The sequence below is a fragment of the Antedon bifida genome, chromosome 10 (assembly GCF_963402885.1).
Source record: "Antedon bifida chromosome 10, ecAntBifi1.1, whole genome shotgun sequence".
Lineage (NCBI taxonomy): Eukaryota > Metazoa > Echinodermata > Crinoidea > Comatulida > Antedonidae > Antedon > Antedon bifida.
In genome coordinates, this window is record NC_136235.1 from 6,152,098 (window position 1) to 6,179,710 (window position 27,613).

The 27,613-nt window shown below is 31.2% G+C and overlaps 2 protein-coding genes across 3 annotated transcripts in view; both read right to left on the bottom strand.

Moving 5' to 3' along the window:
• Positions 1-9,144: 9,144 nt before the first annotated feature.
• Positions 9,145-15,198, bottom strand: LOC144853741 (COMM domain-containing protein 10-like). Its single transcript, XM_078711548.1, has 7 exons — positions 15,121-15,198; positions 13,489-13,579; positions 12,851-12,961; positions 12,396-12,467; positions 11,469-11,552; positions 10,649-10,816; positions 9,145-10,147 (listed from the first exon to the last, which is right to left on the bottom strand). Exons 1-7 carry the CDS (start codon positions 15,147-15,149, stop codon positions 10,109-10,111), a joined length of 594 nt encoding a protein of 197 aa, XP_078567674.1. The 5' UTR covers positions 15,150-15,198; the 3' UTR covers positions 9,145-10,108.
• Positions 15,199-18,974: 3,776 nt separating this feature from the next.
• Positions 18,975-27,613, bottom strand: part of LOC144854057 (tumor necrosis factor alpha-induced protein 8-like protein 1) — a 34,798-nt gene continuing 26,159 nt past the window's right edge. For both annotated transcript variants that reach the window (XM_078711940.1, XM_078711939.1), the window contains exon 2: positions 18,975-20,350. In XM_078711940.1, coding sequence (XP_078568066.1) covers positions 19,767-20,350 — 584 coding nt within the window. In that variant the 3' untranslated portion in view covers positions 18,975-19,766. The remainder of the gene's footprint in view (positions 20,351-27,613) is intronic.

The window sequence follows — 27,613 nt, forward strand, 5'->3', positions numbered from 1 at the left end:
ATTATGCTGTAGTAACCATTTATGTCAAAAAATAAAAGGGTCGAAATATGGCCATTTTCCGAAAATTTCTCTGTACTATAGTACAGTATTTTTTTTCCAAAAATGGCCAAATTTCGACCTTTTTATTTTTCGATAAAACTGATTGCTATAGCATAATTGACATGCGCAGATCCTAATATTCGACTCTGCGCATGTTTATTATGCTATAGTAACCATTTATGTCAACAAATAAAAGGGTCGAAAAATGGCAATTTTTCGAAAATGTTCCTGTACTAATAGTACAGGAATTTTTTTTCGAAAAATGGCCAAATTTCGACCTTTTTATTTTTCGATAAAACTGATTGCTATAGCATAATTGACATGCGCAGATCCTAATATTCGACTCTGCGCATGTTTATTATGCTATAGTAACCATTTATGTAAAAAAATAAAAGGGTCGAAAAATGGCAATTTTTCGAAAAATTTTCCTGTACTATAGTACATCGATATTTTCAAAAAATGGCCAAATTTCAACGGTTTTATTTTTCTATAAAACTGATTGCTATAGCATAATTGACATTTATGTCAACAAATAAAAGGGTCGAAAAATGGCAATTTTTCGAAAATGTTCCTGTACTAATAGTACAGGAATTTTTTTTCGAAAAATGGCCAAATTTCGACCTTTTTATTTTTCGATAAAACTGATTGCTATAGCGTAATTGACATACGCAGATCCCAATATTCGACTCTGCGCATGTTTATTATGCTATAGTAACCATTTATGTAAAAAAATAAAAGGGTCGAAAAATGGCAATTTTTCGTAAATTTCCCTGTACTATAGTACATGGATTTTTTCCAATAATGGCCAAATTTCGACCTTTTTATTTTTCGATAAAACTGATTGCTATAGCATAATTGACATGCGCAGATCCTAATAATCGACTCTGCGCATGTTTATTATGCTATAGTAACCATTTATGTCAAAAAATAAAAGGGTCAAAAAATGGCAATTTTTCGTAAATTTCCCTGTACTGTAGTACATGGATTTTTTCAAAAAATGGCCAAATTTCGACCGTTTTATTTTCTATAAAACGGATTGCTATAGCATAATTGACATGCGCAGATCCTAATATTTGATTCTGCGCATGTTAATTATGCTATAGTAACCATTTATGTCAAAATAAAAGGGTCGAAAAATGGCAATTTTTCGTAAATTTCCCTGTACTATAGTACATGGATTTTTTCAAAAAATGGCCAAATTTCGACCTTTTTATTTTTCGATAAAACTGATTGCTATAGCATAATTGACATGCGCAGATCCTAATATTCGACTCTGCGCATGTTTATTATGCTATAGTAACCATTTATGTCAACAAATAAAAGGGTCGAAAAATGGCAATTTTTCGAAAATGTTCCTGTACTAATAGTACAGGAATTTTTTTTCGAAAAATGGCCAAATTTCGACCTTTTTATTTTTCGATAAAACTGATTGCTATAGCATAATTGACATGCGCAGATCCTAATATTCGACTCTGCGCATGTTTATTATGCTATAGTAACCATTTATGTAAAAAAATAAAAGGGTCGAAAAATGGCAATTTTTCGAAAAATTTTCCTGTACTATAGTACATCGATATTTTCAAAAAATGGCCAAATTTCAACGGTTTTATTTTTCTATAAAACTGATTGCTATAGCATAATTGACATTTATGTCAACAAATAAAAGGGTCGAAAAATGGCAATTTTTCGAAAATGTTCCTGTACTAATAGTACAGGAATTTTTTTTCGAAAAATGGCCAAATTTCGACCTTTTTATTTTTCGATAAAACTGATTGCTATAGCGTAATTGACATACGCAGATCCCAATATTCGACTCTGCGCATGTTTATTATGCTATAGTAACCATTTATGTAAAAAAATAAAAGGGTCGAAAAATGGCAATTTTTCGTAAATTTCCCTGTACTATAGTACATGGATTTTTTCCAATAATGGCCAAATTTCGACCTTTTTATTTTTCGATAAAACTGATTGCTATAGCATAATTGACATGCGCAGATCCTAATAATCGACTCTGCGCATGTTTATTATGCTATAGTAACCATTTATGTCAAAAAATAAAAGGGTCAAAAAATGGCAATTTTTCGTAAATTTCCCTGTACTGTAGTACATGGATTTTTTCAAAAAATGGCCAAATTTCGACCGTTTTATTTTCTATAAAACGGATTGCTATAGCATAATTGACATGCGCAGATCCTAATATTTGATTCTGCGCATGTTAATTATGCTATAGTAACCATTTATGTCAAAATAAAAGGGTCGAAAAATGGCAATTTTTCGTAAATTTCCCTGTACTATAGTACATGGATTTTTTCAAAAAATGGCCAAATTTCGACCTTTTTATTTTTCGATAAAACTGATTGCTATAGCATAATTGACATGCGCAGATCCCAATATTCGACTCTGCGCATGTTTATTATGCTGTAGTAACCATTTATGTCAAAAAATAAAAGGGTAGAAATATGGCCATTTTCCGAAAATTTCTCTGTACTATAGTACAGTATTTTTTTTCCAAAAATGGCTAAATTTCGACCTTTTTATTTTTCTATAAAACTGATTGCTATAACATAATTGACATGCGCAGATCCTAATATTCGACTCTGCGCCTGTTTATTATGCTATAGTAACCATTTATGTCAAAAAATAAAAGGGGAAAAAATTGCAATTTTTCGTAAATTTTCCTGTACTATAGTACATGGATTTTTTCCAAAAATGGCCAAATTTCGACCTTTTTATTTTTCGATAAAACTGATTGCTATAGCATAATTGACATATGCAGATCCCAATATTCGACTCTGCGCATGTTTATTATGCTATAGTAACCATTTATGTAAAAAAATAAAAGGGTCGAAAAATGGCAATTTTTCGAAAATTTTTCCTGTACTATAGTACATCGATATTTTCAAAAAATGGCCAAATTTCGACGGTTTTATTTTTCTATAAAACTGATTGCTATAGCATAATTGACATGCGCAGATCCTAATATTCGACTCTGCGCATGTTTATTATGCTATAGTAACCATTTATGTCAAAAAATAAAAGGGTCGAAAAATGGCAATTTTTCGTAAATTATCCTGTACTATAGTACATGGATTTTTTCAAAAAATGGCCAAATTTCGACCTTTTTATTTTTCGATAAAACTGATTGCTATAGGATAATTGACATGCGCAGATCCCAATATTTGACTCTGCGCATGTTTATTATGCTATAGTAACCATTTATGTCAAAAAATAAAAGGGTCGAAAAATGACAATTTTTCGTAAATTTTCCTGTACTATAGTACAGGAATTTTTTCCAAAAATGACCAAATTTCGACCTTTTTATTTTTCGATAAAACTGATTGCTATAGCATAATTGACATGCGCAGATCCCAATATTTGACTCTGCGCATGTTTATTATGCTATAGTAACCATTTATGTCAAAAAATAAAAGGGTCGAAAAATGACAATTTTTCGTAAATTTTCCTGTAGGCCTACTATAGTACATCGATATTTTCAAAAAATGGCCAAATTTCGACGGTTTTATTTTTCTATAAAACTGATGCTATAGCATAATTGACATGCGCAGATCCTAATATTCGACTCTGCGCCTGTTTATTATGCTATAGTAACCATTTATGTCAAAAAATAAAAGGGTCGAAAAATGACAATTTTTCGTAAATATCCCTGTACTATAGTACATGGATTTTTTCGAAAAATGGCCAAATTTCGACCTTTTTATTTTTCGATAAAACTGATTGCTATAGCATGATTGACATGCGCAGATCCTAATATTCGACTCTGCGCATGTTTATTATGCTATTGTAACCATTTATGTCAAAAAAGGCAATTTTTTGAAAATGTCCCTGTACTATATTACATCGATATTTTCAAAAAATGGCCAAATTTCGACGGTTTTATTTTTCTATAAAACTGATTGCTATAGCATAATTGACATGCGCAGATCCCAATATTTGACTCTGCGCATGTTTATTATGCTATAGTAACCATTTATGTCAAAAAATAAAAGGGTCGAAAAATGACAATTTTTCGTAAATTTTCCTGTACTATAGTACAGGAATTTTTTCCAAAAATGGCCAAATTTCGACCTTTTTATTTTCGATAAAACTGATTGCAATAGCATAATTGACATGCGCAGATCCTAATATTCGACTCTGCGCCTGTTTATATGTACTATAGTACAGGGATTTTTTCCAAAAATGGCCAAATTTCGACCTTTTTATTTTTCGATAAAACTGATTGTTATAGCATAATTGACATGCGCAGATCCTAATATTCGACTCTGCGCATGTTTATTATGCTATAATAACCATTTATGTCAAAAATAAAAGGGTCGAAAAATGGCAATGTTTCGTAAATTTCCCTGTACTATAGTACATGGATTTTTTCAAAAAATGGCCAAATTTCGACCTTTTTATTTTTCGATAAAACTGATTGCTATAGCATAATTGACATGCGCAGATCCCAATATTCGACTCTGCGCATGTTTATCATCCTATAGTAACCATTTATGTCAAAAAAGGCAATTTTTAGAAAATTTCCCTGTGCTATAGTACAGGGATTTTTTCCAAAAATGGCCAAATTTCGATCTTTTTATTTTTCGATAAAACTGATTGCTATAGCATAATTGATATGCGCAGACCCCAATAGTCGAATCTGCGCATGTTTATTATGCTATAGTAACCATTTATGTCAAAAAATAAAAGGGTCGAAAAATGGCAATTTTTCGTAAATTTCCCTGTACTATAGTACATGGATTTTTTCCAAAAATGGCCAAATTTCGACCTTTTTATTTTTCTATAAAACTGATTGCTATAGCATAATTGACATGCGCAGATCCTAATATTCGACTCTGCGCCTGTTTATTATGCTATAGTAACCATTTATGTCAAAAAATAAAAGGGTAAAAAAATGGCAATTTTTCGTAAATTTCCCTGTACTATAGTACATCGATATTTTCAAAAAATGGCCAAATTTCGACGGTTTTATTTTTCTTTAAAACTGATTGCTATAGCATAATTGACATGCGCAGATCCTAATATTCGACTCTGCGCATGTTTATTATGCTATAGTAACCATTTATGTCAAAAAACAAAGGGGTCGAAAAATGGCAATTTTTCGTAAATTTCCCTGTACTATAGTACATGGATTCCCCTGTACATGGATTTTTTCCAAAAATGGCCAAATTTCGACCTTTTTATTTTTCGATAAAACTGATTGCTATAGGATAATTGACATGCGCAGATCCCAATATTTGACTCTGCGCATGCTATAGTAACCATTTATGTCAAAAAATAAAAGGGTCGAAAAATGACAATTTTTCGTAAATTTTCCTGTACTATAGTACATGGATTTTTTCCGAAAATGGCCAAATTTCGACCTTTTTATTTTTCGATAAAACTGATTGCTATAGCATAATTGACATGCGCAGATCCTAATATTCGACTCTGCGCCTGTTTATTATGCTATAGTAACCATTTATGTCAAAAAACAAAGGGGTCGAAAAATGGCAATTTTTCGTAAATTTCCCTGTACTATAGTACATGGATTTTTTTCCAAAAATGGCCAAATTTCGACCCCTTTGTTTTTTGACATAAATGGTTACTATAGCATAATAAACAGGCGCAGAGTCGAATATTAGGATCTGCGCATGTCAATTATGCTATAGCAATCAGTTTTATTGAAAAATAAAAAGGTCGAAATTTGGTCATTTTCGGAAAAAATCCATGTACTATAGTACAGGAAAATTTACGAAAAATTGTCATTTTTCGACCCTTTTATTTTTTGACATAAATGGTTACTATAGCATAATAAACATGCGCAGAGTCAAATATTGGGATCTGCGCATGTCAATTATCCTATAGCAATCAGTTTTATCGAAAAATAAAAAGGTCGAAATTTGGCCATTTTTGGAAAAAATCCATGTACAGGGGAATCCATGTACTATAGTACAGGGAAATTTACGAAAAATTGCCATTTTTCGACCCCTTTGTTTTTTGACATAAATGGTTACTATAGCATAATAAACATGCGCAGAGTCGAATATTAGGATCTGCGCATGTCAATTATGCTATAGCAATCAGTTTTAAAGAAAAATAAAACCGTCGAAATTTGGCCATTTTTTGAAAATATCGATGTACTATAGTACAGGGAAATTTACGAAAAATTGCCATTTTTTTACCCTTTTATTTTTTGACATAAATGGTTACTATAGCATAATAAACAGGCGCAGAGTCGAATATTAGGATCTGCGCATGTCAATTATGCTATAGCAATCAGTTTTATAGAAAAATAAAAAGGTCGAAATTTGGCCATTTTTGGAAAAAATTCCTGTACTATAGTACAGGAAAATTTACGAAAAATTGTCATTTTTCGACCCTTTTATTTTTTGACATAAATGGTTACTATAGCATAATAAACATGCGCAGAGTCAAATATTGGGATCTGCGCATGTCAATTATCCTATAGCAATCAGTTTTATCGAAAAATAAAAAGATCGAAATTTGGCCATTTTTGGAAAAAATCCATGTACTATAGTACAGGGAAATTTACGAAAAATTGCCATTTTTCGACCCCTTTGTTTTTTGACATAAATGGTTACTATAGCATAATAAACATGCGCAGAGTCGAATATTAGGATCTGCGCATGTCAATTATGCTATAGAAATCAGTTTTATAGAAAAATAAAACCGTCGAAATTTGGCAATTTTTTGAAAATATCGATGTACTATAGTACAGGGAAATTTTCAAAAAATTGCCTTTTTTGACATAAATGGTTACTATAGCATAATAAACATGCGCAGAGTCGAATATTGGGATCTGCGCATGTCAATTATGCTATAGCAATCAGTTTTATCGAAAAATAAAAAGGTCGAAATTTGGCAATTTTTGGAAAACATCCATGTACTATAGTACAGGGATATTTACGAAAAATTGCCATTTTCGACCCTTTTATTTTTTGACATAAATGGTTACTATAGCATAATAAACATGCGCAGAGTCAAATATTAGGATCTGCGCATGTCAATTATGCTATAGCAATCCGTTTTATAGAAAATAAAACGGTCGAAATTTGGTCATTTTTTGATAAAATCCATGTACTATACAAGGAAATTTACGAAAAATTGCCATTTTTTGACCCTTTTATTTTTTGACATAAATGGTTACTATAGCATAATAAACATGCGCAGAGTCGAATATTATGATCTGCGCATGTCAATTATGCTATAGCAATCAGTTTTATCGAAAAATAAAAAGGTCGAAATTTGGCCATTTATGGAAAAAACCCTGTACTATAGTACATGGAAATTTTCGGAAAAATGCCATTTTTCGACCCTTATTATATAGTACAGGATTTTTTTTCGAAAATGGCAAAATTTCGACCTTTTTATTTTTCGATAAAACTGATTGCTATAGCATAATTGACATGCGCAGATCTCATTACTCGACTCTGCGCATGTTTATTATGCTATAGTAACCATTTATGTCAAAAAATAAAAGGGTCGAAATATGGCCATTTTCCGAAAATTTTCCTGTACAGGGAATTTTTTCAAAAAATGGCAAAATTTCAACCTTTTTACTATAAACTGGTTACTATAGCATAATTGACATGTGCAGAACCCATTATTCGACTCTGCGCATGTTTATTATATTTTCAAAAAATTGTGAAATTTCGACCTTCGACATTGTGAGATATACTTGTTGGTTACCAACAACAATCGACATCTTGTGATATACTTGGTGGTTATCAACAACAATCGACATCGTGAGATATACTTGGTGGTTACCAAAAATAATCCAACAATCGACATCGTGAGATATACTTGGTGATTACCAACAACAATCGACATCGTGAGATATACTTGGTGGTTATCAACAACAATCGATATTGTGAGATATACTTGGTGGTTACCAACAACAATCCAACAATCGACATCGTGAGATATACTTGGTGGTTACCAACAACAATCGACATCGTGAGATATACTTGGTGGTTACCAACAACAATCAACATCGTGAGATATACTTGATGGTTACCAACAACAATCAACATAGTTTAGATATACTTGGTGGCTACCAACAACAATCGACATAACACTGTATTGTAGTTTGATTAATGAAAACTGGGCCATGATTAAGTAATAAAATGGGTCCTACTAATAATTTCAAACAACTAAACTAGAAACAAGGTCATATTATTTTCTATTCAATTGCAAATTTAGTGTCATTGGATTTGTGTTCCGTATAAAATGATTGTAAATGTCCATCTGGAATTTTAATCACAAATAATTGTATCTATATATAAATAATAAAGGGCAAAATTCGGTAAATCGCGCCTTACTTCTAGAATTTTTACTCGATGGTATATAAAGTTGGTTCGTACTTTCGGTACTGATTTTAACCACCTGATGTAACCCCGTTTACTAATTAAATTAAGTTAGATAATTAGTTATTGACGATTAAAACGAATTTAGGTTCAACGATTTGCCCCAAATAGGGGTGTTTTCCGATCGTGGTATACACTGTCTAATGGATGTCCATCTTGAAAAATACCCGCCACAAAAATGCGAGGAGGCTTCGCATTTTCTTATCTCCTCCTACGATAATTAATTTTAATAGCTGAAAACCGGTTGAACAGCTAGAGTACAGCATCATAATGTTGAAGACAGGCCGATTTTCTTTAAAAAATACTATTTTGATAGATTTAATATACGATTATACAAATGTATTAATTTGCGATGAATGGAACATCCCAATCTCTCAGTCTGCCAGAGTTTGGTTTAACACAAGTAGGTAAATTTATGAGCCCTTGGTTTAACACATACGGTAGGTAAATATATGGGCCCTTTAAGAATAAACTTGCAATACTTTGACAATACTGTAAATACCTCATTTGAATCGAACATTTCTTACTGTGAATGTTCGTAACTGTTAGATGTAATATAAAAATATATACAAATAAACTTTATTACTGAGATTGTGGATAGGAGGCTCTACTGTTAGATATATAAACACATTATTATATACAAATAAACTTTATACTGACAGTTTCTTCTCAACGTTTGTATTAATTAATAATTACCAAAAATATAAACGTCGTAGTGGTGTATCGTGACATGTACTTTAATATTTCAATCGATTATGACAGTGACAGTTTTAACAAAGTATTAAATCGCAAATGTTTTACTGTATTTAGAGGTATATTATTTTATAGGCCAAAACATGAACAAAATATTTTGTTACTGAGTGGATAAAGAATATATTTAAAAACTGTTCCTCTTTGTACATATCCGCTTTCTCATCCCTCAACCCTAATGTTACATACAAAACACAAATTGGGTTTCTTTAAATGAGTTCAAATCAAAAATTTGAACTCATTTTGTGATAAGTTTCTCCTTCGGAAGTAATTCCCAGGGTCCTAATTTTAATTGACTACATAAATCATCGTGTCTATTTATTCGTTTCTGTAAACGACAATGTATTATAGTCCTGCGGTATGTACATTTGAAATCGCCAGTTTTGTTACGCTGAAATTACTGTGTATTCGAGAACCAATTTTATCAAACCAATGGTAAATACAAAGTAACATGGTGAAGAAGAAGAAACTGTTCGTGTAAGGAACAACAAACATTTAAGAAGGTATTTACCATCTAATTTCATATTTACCATTCATACATTCATCCATGTAAATATTATTTGAGGATGTTTCATCTAGCTGAAGCTGATTATTAGGGAGCCTCAGAACAAGAAATTTATATTAATTAACTAAATAATAAAATTGATATAATAATAGAAATCAAAGATTTCAAATTAAAAGTTTTAAACTCCATTTTATACGTAAAATAGCCTCAATCAATAATTACATATAAAATCAATTTGATATATAAAATATAATTTGTTTATAAATATAAAAGTCTAAACAATAATGTATGTGTCTTACATATTGACATGACAGAGGTTTAATAGCATGTCTCCGCTTAAGAGCTGTGCATGTATTGTTACTCCATGCATCTAGTTATCTTCTTTGATCCACACCAGCTCCATCAAAATGAAAACACTTTTTTTGTATAATCAGCTCAGTGAATCAAGCTGTCCTTGTATTATCTCAAGCTGAAATGAAAAAAAAACAACATAGAGATATTATACTACTGAAAACTCTAACACAATTACAGCTCAAAAAGATATCCATCATGGAGAGGGAGCAACAGATATACTAGTTTTCACTACATGGTCAGGTACCACTATGCCAAATTACTAATTACTACTTACTTACTGAATACTAATATTCTAAATATAAACAATCCTTGTAATTAAAAATTTAGCAAATAATACTTCATATTAAAAAAAAACTTGATTTCTTTGGTTTTCATGATGTTTCCTATTTTTATTTTATACACTAAATTTATGAAAATATTGATTTGACACAGTGGTAATCTTGAGCCCCTTTGGCATCACCTTGCTGCACTTAGTTGTCTCAAGTTGTATAATAGTAATATATATATATTCAAATATAATATAGAGATTTTTTGCTTGTACCGTTTACAAAAACACAAAATATTCAACAGAAAATCACATTTTTAATTTAAAAAATAATGTATGTACCACATGTACCTGATTATAGAATTCATAAAGTTGTTGATGATTGAATTCAATTCGTATTCTTTCCATATCGTCATTGTCTTTAGTGACCCCTAGTTCAAATACGGCATTTGGTAATTTCATCTTAGCCCGTCTTGCTTCCGACATCTCCAGGTTCAATCTCCATTTCACATCTGTAAGCTTCAAACAAAAATAAGATTCTATACATTTATTTATTAAAATAATTTGTTAGAATATATTACAAAAAGATTTAGCAGAATTCAAACGGAAATTTGTTCATTCATTCCAAGCAATGCTGCCTGCCTTTATTTTATCTTTAGGCCACGGGCCCTTAGATTCATACTATATTACAGTACAAACGTTGACCCTCTCTTATTTAACGATACAAATAAATACCTTGGCAGGTTAACATAAATTATATAACTTTGAATAAGAGGGATTACGCCAATAATAAGGACTCAGTAAGGTTTCCCTTTCTACTTTATAAGCCGGACATACAAGACAAAAGTGATACTCATCTTCTATTTGTTTCCGGTCGCACATATGACATAGATTCAAGAAATTATCATTTACTCTAATATTAACATTTAAGTTGTGTGATGAGGTCCCTATCAACAAAATGCATCTTCTGTGCCTAAATACTGTTACTTGTTATATTTTTCTAAACTTAATTGAATGTTTAATATTGAGTTAAAAACATCGGCTGTGCAAGTCAGTTTGTGACCGCCACTCCTGTGAATACATATCCATACATTGTTTTTTGAATGCCATACGAAATAAACGTTCATTTCTGGCATTAATGACTATTGATAGCAAAAGTGACATGCTTTACCTGGTTTGACGGCAATGTACTTTGTCTTAATTTATCAACTACATTTTTTCCACCTGATGTCCAAGCTTTCACAAAAACTGAAACCTATTAAAAGAGTAACAACAAACAGATATACATTGAATAGTATATAACTATTGTCAAAGAATCATAAATAGTAATTGCTTATTAAAATTAATTCAATTAATAATAGAAGTAATTTTCGAGTGGGATTCGAACCCATGAACTCAAGATTACTAGCCTGGCATTCATACCTCCTAAACTACCGAGAGTGCTCTAACAGCTAGGGGTAGAATGAGCAAATTATTTTCTCAATGTTTTAAATTTTTAATTTTCTGAATTTTTCTGTCAATGTAAAGTAGTGCATTGAGGCTTTCTTTCAAGTTCCAGTTATTATTATTAATGTAATGAGCTTTCAGTACAATTACATCCGGGTAGGGCAAAACATCTGACTTGGTGTCACTGATAGTTCTACAGCAGGCCTATCTATATCATGCTGATAGTTCTACAGCAGGCCTATCTATATCATGCTGATAGTTCTACAGCAGGCCTATCTATATCATGCTGATAGTTCTACAGCAGGCCTATCTATATCATGCTGATAGTCATGCTGATAGTTCTACAGAAGGCCTATCTATATCATGCTGATAGTTCTACAGAAGGCCTATCTATATCATGCTGATAGTTCTACAGCAGGCCTATCTATATCATGCTGATAGTTCTACAGCAGGCCTATCTATATCATGCTGATAGTTCTACAGCAGGCCTATCTATATCATGCTGATAGTTCTACAGAAGGCCTATCTATATCATGCTATTGAAAGGTGAATATATCTTGCAAATGTATGTTGTTATCAATACAATATTTTTACTAGAAACTTTTCTTGTCAACAAATAAAATCCTGTATTCTTAAATCATAAAGCAATTACCTTATCCTCTTCTAGACCTAAGTTTGACAATTGCTGTGAAAGTACTGCAGGTTTTGTAAGGTGGTATGCAGCCTGAAAAATAAAGCAACAATATTTTGAAATATTAGCAAAATAATACAAATTTGGATATTATGATGTGCTCTTTGTGACAAGATTTTAGAACAGATTTAAACTGTCTCAATGTTGACAAATGGCGTCTATAGGTAGTGAGGTCCAAGTGAAAGGTGCAGTGGCCAAAAATGCCCTATGAGAATTGGAATTTGCCAAATTTGTTTTAGTCACTTTGAGGGTGAATTTATCAGTACTGTAGATGTATGGATATAATGGCTAGTGACTGATAGATGGATATGAGATCTATCTTCTTCTTTGTTACAACAGTACATAAACAGTAACAACAAATAATTACAGCTGATTATTAATTATTACTAATATCAAAAAAAGTTGCTACAAAATACCTGTTGTAAAATAAACGCTGTAGTCTGTAGTACCAGCTGTAGACTGACTGCCTCCAGAACTAACGCATTCTCTAACATTTCTTCCTCCTCAACAGTAAAGGGCTTTTCATCCTGTAAATATTGTGTACAAGAAAAATGAGTGCAACGAAAAATAACATGTGACTTGCAGCCAAGGTGTAGGCGACACATCCTAGGGGTCCATTAGGGTGCCTACCGTGTCGTACAGCTGCCATTAAAGAACGCTCAACGGTCTGTCAAGAAATATAACTGTCAATGAAAAATTTAATTACTGTAATGTCATCTATTTTTTTTTTTTTTCATTTATTCATTTAGCATCCATTCAACAATACATTTAAAATTCTTAACAAAGAAAAAAAAAACCAAACAATTGGAATATTAAAATGGATTAAAACCAAAGTGAATGGATGCAAGGACGATCCATAAAATCGACATGTCAATTTATTTCCAATGGGGTCCATTGCAAGAGAAATCGGAGATGTGAAAGTGAACAAGGATCATAAGAAAAGCATATGGAAATGTGAAAGACATAATAAAAAATCACATATAAAATGTTAAAAAGGTAAAATAAAAAATGTACAATAAAAAAATATATATATAAATATAAAAATCTAACCTACCTTTAAATGAAGTTTCTGTAAAATTCTTGAGAGTAACCGTGGAAACTTGGAAGCATCAATGCCATTGATTAGTTCTACAGCCTTTTTTATACTGTAAAAAAGAAACAGTGAGCTTGGGTTCTATCTATACTATCTGTAAGGCTTACGGTAGCCACTAAATACAGGAATATAAAATTAAAAATCCAATGAATGTTCAATATCATATGAAAGTATGTAAAGATTATTTGATTAGATCTGGAAAAAAAATAAAATTCTCATGATGATGTTGGAACGTTTTAGATTAATATGCACTAGAAAAATTGTAAAAATGGTAGTTAAAAAGGTTTTCACAAATCAACATAGATAGGCCTAGGCCTAATTAGGGCCTACTATAAATTAATAAATACAAGCCTAGGTCTAAATCCTAGAATAGGATACATCAATATTATTTTAATGATAGAAATGGATAGGCAGGCTTTATGGCGCAGTTCTGTTTCGCACCTGTCATTTATTTCGACTCAAAATTTGTTAAGTAACTTCATCGTGAATACCACACCTTAGAATTAGGCCTCAAAAATACTTTTACAAAGGAGACCACACAAAAAGTAACAAATAAATCTTTTAAATTGATGAATTTACAGATGTATTTCTCGCACATCGGTTGGTGAATTTTGCATACTCCATGTTCAATGTTGTTGTTTCTATGGAGCGCCAAACGAGCAGCTATAATAGAGGGCTAAAAATGCGTATATTTAATGCATTAATTTGTGTTTACGTTTCATTTTAATTCAATGCAACAAAAATGTTACGGTTGATACTGTACATAGTTTTCATTTTAAGAATAAACATCGACAAATTCATCATCATATTACCTGTACTGTAGGTTTATACCTCAATGATCTAAATATTATTCCTCTTTCTTAGTCTTCTTAACTCTTTAGGCCTAGGCTAGTTAGTAGTGATGCTGATTTAGGGTCGGTTGATATTTGAAAACAGCACATTATTAGCAGTAACATGTTACAGCATTTTTATTGACAAAATATATTGAAATTAAACGTGTATTTCAATAATAGGCCTAGGCCTAGATGCATTAAAAGAAGACGCATTCCATTGAGTTTTTAACCATCTATTATAGTTCTTTTGGCGCTCCATAGAAACGAAAATATTGAACTTCGAGTATGCTAAATTCCCGAACGGTATGTGAGAAACATGTCTGTAAAATCATCATCAATTTAAAGGATTTATTTGTTACTTTATATGTGATTTTCTTCTTCATAAAAGTACTTATGAGGCCCAATTCTAAGAGATGTGGTATTCACAATAAGTTACTTAACAAGTTTGAAGTCGAAATAAAAACAGGTGCGAAACGGAACTAGCGCCGGCTTTATTCATAAATAACTGAATATCAATGCACCACACATGGGCCGAAACGTCTCAGGGCCGAATCGTTCCGGGCGCTCTAGGCTAAGTGGCGTCTCATCATTATGTAAAGGCTAGCTTAGGCATAGGCCTAGAGCCTAGCATGAAATCTATTCGTTTAGCTCCTCGCCTCCATTCCTAGTAAGCTATATAGTACTGGCGGCGCTTCCAAGAATTAATTGTATTACATTCCTAGTTAGCAAGCTCCTTGAAATGTTATTTACTTAGCAATACCTTTTTGTTTCAGTAAACATCAAAGCCATCTTCCTTCTTTTCTACTGTGATTCGACGAGGAGTTATTTGGTATACCAAAATGGACCTCGAACATGTTCGATATATCATCCATGTGGTTGTTTTTATATTTAATATATCAAATATTATATCTTTTAAAAAAAATAAAAGTAAATACAAGTTTATTGTAATATACTTCCATGATTGTTTAGATAATTTTAATCACTTTGAACGATCTGGAGATGGAAAAGATGACATACTATTCGATATTGCATGGAACACGTAAGACTAATACTTCAAAAACATTTTTCGAGCAGTAGAGAAAGTTACTGAAATTTAATTAGAAGAAAAATGATAAGTAAGATAATAAAATGGTAGACAAAAATTATGTATAATCTGCATTTTTTATATTCAGGTTACAATAGGTCCCAATAAACAATTAAGTCCTAAATTGAATTGGGAACCAGACGCAGTAGAAAAATAGAACATATCTGAAGTCCAATTTGGTATGGTAGACGTGATAAAATAGCAATAATGATTATAGAGGGCGCAAATGAAGGTTGCTGGTACGTACAGGCTAGGCATGAATTTTAAAAATAATATCTGGTTAATTGTACATAAATCAAATATTTGTAATAGAAAAAGACGAAAAAACATGAATTTCCCTTAAAATGGTCCAATACAAAATTTGGCAAAATTCTGCTATAAAAACAAGGAAGACTTTTTTTCAGTAGTTAGGTAGTTTAACCTAATGTAATAACATGTCTGGTGACTCCCTAGAAGGTGAAAAAAGATGGTGGATATACGGTGGATAATTTTTTCTATAGCATGAAAATAAAACACTGAAGTTAAATTTAAATACTAGAAACGTAAAATTCAAGTTATATTACCTATATTTAGTCATCTGATAACATTTTGTACCACACCATGTTCACGCTGCCAGCTACATCCCATGAGGACTATACTCATTCAGAAGCTAAAGCAAGCAGCAGTTATAGTATCTAAGGCCGACAGTTTTGCGACTTTGTAAACTCGACTATAATTTATAGATCCCAGCTGCTGGACCCAAAAAACGTCTGGGAAAAGAGAGTCTATGAGGGCTCACGGTTGAACGATTTTGGATTCTTGCCCTTTGATTGGTTGACACGAATCAACAGACTGGGAAGAATTTTCTCACTTGTACCGCCGTGAAGTCTCGTTGTCTCTAGAGGGTATTCAGTTGCATGCCTACAGGTTGAGTAAAGTTCAAAATTGACCATTTTTAAATGGGCATGTAATTCATAATTAAAGAACTATCTTTGATTATTTGTATGTATTTTTGCGATTAAAGGACATCTTTTTAATAATTAATCATAAATATATCTGAAGAAAGAACAATGATTAATTTTAAAATGTCGAGTAGCGTTTTTTGTAAGAAATATTTCTTGTTTAAAAATGCCTCTCTATTTAACATTTACAAAAGAATAGAGATTTTACGGTTTCATTTTAATTATTTTCAACAAGCTCGTGTAACACAGATAATATCCCAAATATAATGAAACCAATAGAAATGTTTTGCCCGTACCTGGCCTTTATAATTATTTTAAAACTTATGTCTGTAAATATTATAGCGCCCCTATATTATATTGCTAAGCAGCAGCAACATCAAACTTGACATGTATATGACTTGTTCTACCACCAGCGTTGGCCGCAAACTCACATCACTAAAGCAACTATGCCCTCTAACAATTTCACACAGTTCACAAAAGACATTCAATAGAATTGTGTTCTGATATTTTTTTTTATTAAATCTTGTGATACATAACACATAGTACATAACATTTCTATATGACAAAAAAAAAAGTACAACTATAACGTATGAGATATGTTTTGTCATTTTAAAATTAAAATTGAGTATGAAAAATAGGTTTAGTATGCTGTGTTACAATTCTAACTTTCTACATGAGTGATAACACATTTATACACATTGATGTCTATATTGTGTATAATATAAGCTAAATACATAAAAATTGCACAGTGTTCAATTAATATTTAAACAGAAAAGAAAGCAAAAACTCAATTGGCAACTAGATATACAATAAATATATGTATAATGAGGCAAACATTTGTAGAGCAGAGGTTCACCTTTTTAAATAATGAAAAATGCCATTTTTTAAAATATAAAAGTATTATATTTATATACTAAATCGAAAACTGCAACTGAAAGTGTATTCATAGTGTTATTTTCAGATGAAACACATTTCATAATATAAAAATAAAGTAAACATGAAAAAATAACCTGTATTACATTTTAAAATGTGTCCTTGGCGTTGAATATATTTAGAATCACATGCCATGCATTATTTTCTTCCATTTTAATGATTGAAGATACTATTGCATGCTCACATTTGAAATTGTTATGCAACAGGCCTGAATATTGCATGATGGAAAAACTATCTGTAGAGTGTGCTGTTTCATCCGAGCACCAGTATTTTAGGATTGTAGTTGAATAAAAGTTTACTCAGAAAAGTAGGTATTTTTTAAAAGAAATAATGAATGTTTTTTTGTATTTGTTGAATGGTGAGAATATTTTTTATTCGTTGTAGTTTGACTGTTCTATTCAACCTAGTTCTGCCTCATTGAATACAACAGTTCTTTCAACTATGAAAATATTCTCCCCATTCTCAAGTCAATTCATTTTATTTCATTCAAAAATAAAATTTAAACATATAAATACATTGCCTTAAAATTTCTATTCATTTCTATTTCTAAAATTAATATTTAGTGTGAAAAATTAAATTAAACTATTTGGGTGTTAGAATTTCAAATCGACTGCAATTTAAAAAAATCTAGTAAATCATAATTATACATCATTTAACTAGTTATTTTATTATTTAACTGGTATTGATTTTTGCTATGATCTCTGATATGATTTAAAACTTCATCATGTGTATATGAGTGAATTTTATACCATAAATAAACAATAATAATCTACTACAAAAATGTTATTTTATAATTACAATCTTAATTGTATGAAATGGCAAAATATATTTTATAAAAAAGTTTTTATTTTTTAACATTTGTGTATCCACATATAACAGAACAAATATATCAGTATTTAAAACAAAATATATATATATAGATATAGTGCAACTGATATTAGTAAGCTTGTGTTTGACAGTAAGCCTTTAGGCAAGGGCAATACAGCCACAATAATTAATTGAATGGTGTAAACTGGGTCTATACACATGCTCTGATTAAATAACCCATCTTCTTAGGCTACAGTGTCCAAAACGAAAGCTTTTCTAAAGCAATTCTAAGTTCAGACCCATTGGGTCATAAGGGAAGTCAACTGATGTCAACGGAGGAGTTCAGTACCACATATTTTCTAGCACCATTCCATATTGCAAGAAAGATGTAAAAGAAACAGAAAGAAATAAGTAATTAATTAGTACACTGTTGATAATATTAACATGTATTATGAAAAATCTATTAGAGAAACTATAACAATAATATTAATATAATTGCATATATACTATTCTTTTGTGAAAGTGAGTTGAAAAACTTATTCTGATGCGATTTAGAAATATTTAAGGTACTGCCTGATATGAATATGTCTATTTTTTTAATGTTGCTGACCTTATCAAAATAAATACAGATACTTTGAAAATGATGGTACATATTCTACTAATACAGCTAGTAGTATCATCCTCGTTAATTTTAACAACATTGACACAAAACATCGTAGTATTATTATTGCTGAAGTATACAACCCTTGTTAATGTATTTTCAACAATTTTGTTGTTTATATCTTACCTATTTTTTGTATTAACCAACCCACATAACAGCACCTTACATTACAGACACACATTTTTAAAAATGGATATTTTGTTGTAGCAAGTATGAGAACCATACAAAAAGCAGCATGATGTAATCTGATAATATAATATCCTAGAGATTGTCATGAGGTTGGCATCTCAATCGGGCATAAGACATCCCTATAGGGCATCTCAATCTCGCATGGGACATTCTCATTGGGCACGAGACCACAATTGGCTATGGGACAACTCAATAATGCATGAGATACTTGTAATTAGCCCCCTGCACACACACAGTTGATAACATTCACATTTTGGATAGTTGGTAGGATAGGTTTCATAATGTTTAATTAGTTTTAGTCTAGTTGCAGAAGACATTAACATCTTTATCGCTAAAGATTATAAACTCATTATTTCCTTTACTCTCCTTCCATCTCAAACACATACGTTAGTCTGCATTCAAAAATGTTTATAAATTTGAATACATTCATATTATGTGTAAATATAACCGTCATAGGATCGGAACATATTTTTAATATCAGACATAAACAACTGTTGCCAACTTAGAATGTCTGTTACAGACAAAAAGTATTTGTAATGCTTTTAACAAATTGTATCTAAAAATGAATACACTTTAAACCCCAATTGAAAATACCTTTCAATAATAAAAATAGCTGTATTCAATATAAAATTATTCAAACTATCTCTGTCCCTAGTCTCTATTCACATTACCAATGGAAGCATAATGACGATAACTTATTCTTGAGTGGTTTTTCCTACATATTTCATACAGATTGCTTTACGTAATGTTTCACGATTGATAAATGAAAATTATGGAAAAACACCATCAATTTATATACCATCCTCTTCCAACAATTTATTAAATCCATTTACAATCTGATTCAAATGGATTCGGCATTTAGTATCAGATTCAAAAACTGTTTCTAAAAAGTCACCATCGGAAAAGAAGTTGAAGACGTGATCGATACGATTTACTGATTTCTCAGTTAGATGACGCTTCACTAATCTCCTAAGTTTATCTCGGCATTCATTGAGCGATTTGATGAGGTAATTTTTATCAAAACTGAAGTCCACCTCATAGAAACTGACAAAGGTCATTATTGTCGAACGAAATTTCTTACGAAAGTCCTCAGCTATCAGTAGTTCATCTTGATTAAACTGGTCATTTTTGTACAACACACCAATTTTTATTGTCATCTTAATGATGTTTTTGATAACTTTCTCCGCTTCTTTCTTGCTGCCTCCTTTAATCGCCACATAATCTTTGCAAAGCTGATAGCCAGAATCTAGTAATTCACCCATTGTGTCATCTATAAATGCTTTTGCTATCTTCTTCGTAGCCATCTTACTTAGGACTTTCTTTTGTGCTCTTAGCCCGATCCCTCTGGAGTTGAATCCAGATCCTGCCTCTGCCACTGAAAGAAGATGAAAACAAAAAATGTCAATTTGGGCAATTAATCGATTGATTTTTCGCCGATGTACACTTCCTAACTTTATGTGACAACAAAATGTGATGTGCCTATATATGGACATGATGATGTCATATCACTACCATATTTAAGCATATCACTACCACATTTGGGCACATCACACTTTTTTTGTCAAACTAGTTTGATAGTGTAGACAGAGCTTTACAGAGAAAGCCCCTTTAGATTTTAGTTTAGTTTTCCATTAGAGGTAGCTTTAAATCAATTTTGTTTAGATACAATTCTGACACCACATACTATTTGTCACTGTTTTACTGTACTTGAACAAATATTTTTCAGACGCCACACAGCTGCGAGACTTCACAATTGCCCGATTGTATTCAATCACAGAATAATGTATTGTTTTTCATGCGGTTTTGCCATTATTTTGTTTGTAATATTTGTTTGTCAAAGCCAAGTTTCCGTGTATTATTTACCTTTGTCACTGATATTAAATGTTTGTGGTAGGCCCTATGTTTTATCGAGGGCCCTAAATGGTCAGTTTCTACACAGAAACTACACAAACCAACAATGGTGTTGGTAGTCTATTTTGTTACCTTAAACCGACATTAGCCCTTTCCCCACAATAGAAAAGAAGAAATTTGTGTAACATCCCACCTGACAATGGGAACATCCAAATGTACCACAAGATGGTACAGTAATGGTAACAAATATATAACAATGTATTTTCACAAACCTATTATTGCTGTTTACTGTACATACAATTTACCTATTGCATTACATTAGGACAGACAGTAATAATTATCAAGTTAACATTTACACAATGAATCCCTGTTAAACAAGTGTTTTTAATGTAGTATACAGTACATATTTAATTGAGAAATTAATCTTAAATAGAAATTTGGTATTAACTCATCTCATCATTTGCATCATTTAATAATCATCATCATTTGTCTGCAAAGACAAATTGTTATTCATAATAATATGTGCAATTTTCTGCATATCTTTCAGCACTTATCTATATAGATATCCTTTGTTCTTTGTATTCCACTTGTATTCATGATAGAGAATAATTTTTCTGTTATTTAATGACCTCAAAACAGATCATCCAATTTCTTTGTTCGTGTAAGTTGGACATGATTAAAATATAATGTTTTCTAAGAATTACCTCAGGCTAATAAATAATGTGATTTCTATTTATAGATCAGTTAACATCACAAAATATATGAATAATTGATTGAATAGAATGAAATTTATTACATACATTTTATCAGCCTAACGTGGTATCAACGATAATGCAGAAATAAGTAATATGTGAAAGAGTATAAAACTAAGCCAATCTGCAAAGCGAATAAAAAACCTTTTGGTTTAAAATAGTTTTGTCTTAAAAACATTTTTTTTCATGTTTCTTAGTTTTTATTTTATTATTATTTATGTTATAGTTTTAAGATAATTTAAGTTACAGACACAGTGTAAATAGGGCCAGACGTGTTCTTTCTATATTTGATTATTATTGATATTTATAGCATGGCACACATTATAGTCATCAAGGGATTCAGGATTGTTTAAATGGAAGAGAGCATTAACATTAACAGTCTGTCAAATATTGATATTTAAAAGTAGTTTCATAATTTCATTTTAGCTGTAGCTGTTTTGCTTGGTAGCTATATCCATATCCACTGTAAATTCTTTAGCCATATTTCTTATTTTTCATTTCTATACTAATGTAAAATACCATAACATAAAAATTAACAATAGAAATAGTTGTTTTGGTTTTATTCTTTTGACAAACCTTCACCCCTTGAAAAATATACATTTTAAAAAATTGGTAGAGAACTGCTACATAAAAAAAATATGACCATCAACGACAATAAAAAAAGGGACAAATTGATGGTAAATAACTGCTACATAAAAATATGACCGACATAGTCAATAAAATGTCTATTGGCTACTAGGCAGTGGCGTAACACAGAGGACTGAGGCCCCTGGTTTAAGAACCCAAGGTGGCCCTCCAACGCTGGAGGAATCAGACATTTTTAGACTTCTTTAACATTTTTAATGCCTGTTTTTTTTCCTCTGGATGGGGTGCTGCTCAGTGCCCCTGGGTTTAGCAAGTGAGCACTGATTGAGCCTGCTACTAGGCCTACTAAATTGATGTCTACTGGCCGCAAAACCAGGAAGGTATTAGAAGTAAAGCAATAGGGTTCGGCACAGGAAGTATCTGCAAGGTTTTTCCTGAATGTCTCTTGACATCCTGTATTGACAACAGGTTGTCTTCTGTCCGCAATTAAACTGCTTTGTACATTGTTAATTCTAAATTGAAAATGACTTGTATTTCACACTTTTAACTGTAAAAATATGCAATTTAATTAGGCATCTTACAAAAGATATGTAAAAACATTATTCATATTATACAAGGATATTGATTTAAACATTAAAGTATACAGTTATGAATGATGATAGAAAATACAGGTATAGTTCTATAGGTCTATACATAGAGATAATAGTTCACTATATATCTCTATGGAATGGTATATGCTACTACATTCAGCAATTATATCGAGTCTTTAGTAATAGCATTGAGTGGTTCAGATTTCAATTACCAGTAGTACATAATTTGAATAGAGCCGAACGATTCTGAATAAAATCTTTAAAAGTAGATAAAGATGAGTAAAAGAATCCAATTTTTCGTAGTGTACAATACAGAAAATAATGAATGTTTATGAGTGCAATGGTACAAATTAGGTGAAAATAGAACATTTCTTACTGAATAAAAATATTTGTTCTATTGCATGAATGAATTAGATCCTTGTCAATTAAAGGTCTGGATTGCATATAATGAAGAATGAATGAGCATAACACAATGTTTGCACTTGCATATATAAAGAAAATGCAGTCTTAATGTCACATGAGTTCAATGGAGTATTTATTGAATATCATGTGACCAACAATCCTCCAATGACAAGGATCTATTTATATAATAGTTTTACTGTACACCTGAGGATATCTTTGTAGGAGTGATTGAAGTCTGAATGCGAACAAGTCAATCCCTGTTGTGCACGAAACTTGTTTAGTATTTCCACTAACATTAAAACTTGATACTATGTATACATTATTTAAAAACGTGCTGTTAGTTATATATAGTTATTTCACAAGAATGAATATACAGGTAAATTAAATGTCAATGCAGTTGAATTTTCAATGTTAATTTTGATTTGGTTTCACACAGACAACTTGGGCTTGTTCCTATTGATAAGGCAGCTTATTATTGCCAGCAAACATGGGTTCACAAGAACACATTTAGGATTAGAATGTAATTTGCAAGGATTTAAGACTTCACAACATAGTTGCATTTCCGCCTAAAAAAATGTGTTGTGGGTATAACAATGACGTCATTTTAACAACCACTACCCGAGGGAACTAATTATACACTGAAATGCAATCTTTACTTATTAATAACTACCAGAACAGGTTTCACATGAAACTGTTACTTTGGGGTTTTTTTTCAGTAGAAGGAAACTCAATAAGGTTTTATCTCACCTGACTGACAGTTAATCAATTATCCAATCAGCTACTAATCAATGTGGACGTTAGCTCACAGGCTAGAAATAAGCACACTCACTCAAACTTTATTTACCAATACCAAAAGTGCTCAGGAAATTGTGAATATCTTGCAAAACAACTGTTATGTGAATGCATTGAGATTTATTTATTACTATTTATTTTATTACAAACATTTTAAATCACCAGTTTATGTGGCAAATTTCACGTTTACTGTGTTTGTGGTGCAGTGCTTGAACCAGGAGCACTAACATATAATGTTAATAGATATAATAGATACTAAAAAGTAGTTTTTAATTTCATTTTAGCTGTCAAAATGAGGAGCACGCGCTGTAAGCTAGCACTTCACCAATGGATCTGTCCCTGAGTTTTTCCAAAATGTCTGATATTCAGAAGATTTTAAATAGTATTTTTTTAAAATATAACTGGACACAAAAAATCTACCAAATCTTTTGAGAATGCGCATGATACCAGAACATGAGGACATCAATTCAAAATTCATAGAAAACGAAAAGTTTCTTCCTTCAACGTGCTACAGAAAAAAACCACCTGCCGATGTATTTGAATTTACTATAAATCTATATTATTTATTCTATAGATACTTTTAAAAACTGTATGATCTCTACTGGGAGATAGCAACAAATCAGCCCTTAATCATACTTGTTTAGGCGTTGATATGAGGTATGAAAGGCTAATGGTTATAGATGAAATTAACCCATTAATCTGTAAAGTGTATGAATTTGGAGCTTATTAAAATTCTGTTTAGGGAAAACTGTCAGGTTTTCAGAAAGTTTGGGCCCGAAAAAAGTAAAAAGTGTTGAGGATGAACCAATGAAATGAATTTTATCAAAATATTTCTTTGTTGTTTTTTCATTAAAAATACAAGCACTATATAGCGTACCTTTAAGTTTAAGTAGTTAATTTGTGAATATAACTTGCTTTTATTGGTTTGAACTTGTTTGCGTAGTACTTGTTCTTTTACTATCGATAACTAGTTCAATTAATAAACGTCATAAGCACCTGTACTGTATTATAATCCCCATCATATAGTCCTACTATCATATAATTAGCAGGTTTTAGAATTTCCTTCAATTATTTAAAGCTTCGGCATCCATTAGGCAAACGATACTAATGGCTGTGAGCTTGCAAGTTTTGTTTTTGTTATAACGAGCAATTGCTGAACTGCATTATGCCACTTGGTATATTCATTTCAGTAAAAATAGAATTTAAAATCAAAACAAGATCACTTTGATCAAACATTATTACGATGTTCATGCATTTAAAAGAGAATTTGCTTGATTGGCTGTATTTCAAACATCTTAAATAAAAAAAAACTGTATTCTAATTTATTCGTATGTGGAATGGGTAAGCCTACCGTACCGATTGATATTAGAGATTCATTTTTATGTCATGAGATCTCAAAATTCTTTAACAAACTATTGATTCCAACAAGGAGTTATTTATATCATTGCAAAGAATACTTGTAACATAGGTATTCGAATGACTATTCATGTCAATTTCGTCAAATTCAACCATTATTAGTAGTTTATGCATCAATGCATGAGTAGCTTGAGTATGAACACATGGTAATAGTATCAAGATTTTTAAAATGTTGGTTTTTTTGTCTTCCTTATTTCTGTCTTCTGGGGATACCCCTATTAAGGGACACCTCTATTCAGGAGACACCCCTGTTCAAGGGACACCCCTGTTCAAGGGACATCCCTATTCAAGGGACACTCCTATTCAAGGGACACTCCTATTCAACGGACACCCTGATTCAGGAAACACCCCTATTCAGGGGACATCTTTATTCAGAGGACATCCTTATTCAGGGGACATCCTTATTCAGGGGACACTCCTATTCAAGGGACATCCAGATTCAGGGAAAACCACTATTAAAGGGGAAACCATTATTAATTTTCCCCTGAAACAAATTAGAAGAAACATACGTTGACAGACCAACCCCTATTCAGTGGATACACACAGTCCCGAAGATTAGGGGTTCCACTGTACTTTTTTGATAACCATTTTAAACAGACAGTAGTATTTCTAGGCTATAGTATTTTAAAATTCTGTTGAACCTGTAAGTTGCAGTAATAACAGTATGCATATGGGCATACTGTAAAAACAGGAAAATGTGGCATTTTATGTCTTAATGTAAATTAAATAATATTGATAAATTGTTATTGTACTTATAGGTATAATGCATGTTTGTTATTTTACTAGTCATACGCAATTTTGTATGTTATTCATAATGTATTGATCCTAAAATTGATACCTATAAATTTCTTAAGGATACAGAGACATTTATTTACTCTGTTAACTTGATATTAAATCAATTTCTAGGATTATTGTGTATGTATACTGTTATAGATTTTAAGTGCACACATAGTAAACTAGTGTACATACAGTATTCGTAGTGATGCATTATGGAACTTAATCACATTGAATAATACATTTCAATTCCATAACCGGCAATTACATATTTTTCTTCGTGCAATCCAATTTCACTAAACTGAAAGATCTTATGCACATTACCATAAGTGCCTACATGTTTTGAAAAAAAATACAATGTAATAAATTTTCTATTTTCATAATTTCTCAAAAGGAGGATCTTGAGAATTTGTGACTGCAAACCATATTAAAGAGTTTATTTTTAATAAAAAATAGTACAACGATTTGATATGGAATGCCCTTGATAATACAACAGGGAAGTATTGAAAAATAAATTAAAAAATACAATGTTTTGAATATGGTTATTTGATCTCTTTGATTCAATTAAAGTATTAAAATGAAACAATAACAATTCTTCTGTTTACCAATTAATAAACACAGCACAATTTATAAATTAAAATTCCACTATAGTCATAGGCTGGAAATTTTCTTTTTTTACTTTGAAACATGAGCAACCCAAGTATTAACAAGTATGGTAAGCATATTTTTTTCGGTAAATTACACAAACCAGAAATGGTAGTGATAGACTATAAGTGCCGCTTACCTAGATAAACTGACATTAGCCCTTTCCTTACCAAGTGGGAGACAATTACGAAGAGAAGAATTTTACAGTAGATCACCCTCTCTTGTGGGGGCCATCCCCACATATTACCATCATCATTTCTTTTCGTACTGTCATTGAGACTTGAATTTGAGCTCTGATAGTAAACATTGAATGAATATACAAAGATCTATTGCGATATTTTCGGTAATTAAGTCAATTTTGTGATGACTACCGAAGAAACAGCATATTACATTTTCTGTGACAAATATTGATTCACTATCACTTAAAAAACTGACGCTCAAATGTAAATAATTTTCCATGAAAAAGATGTTTGCGAAACAAGGTAATTTAATTAAAAATGTCTAAAGTGTAACATTTGATATCACAACCCATCTGTATTGTATTCTGGTCACTGACCTTTATACAGATTAATGGATTAAAGATATTTTTCCGATCATAAAAAATTACATAAATATTTTCAAAATAATGAAAGTGATATTCATATAATTAAAATTTATCAGTTTCTATATTGTGATTTTATGATATTGATATAGATACAAAAATAATAACAAGAATTGACAGATTCTCATTATTAAATGACACAGTTAGAATACAAATAATGAATGTTTATGTCACGTTGGATTGTGAGAATGTTTCAATTAAAAATTAAGCAGTCAATTTTTCATAAAATG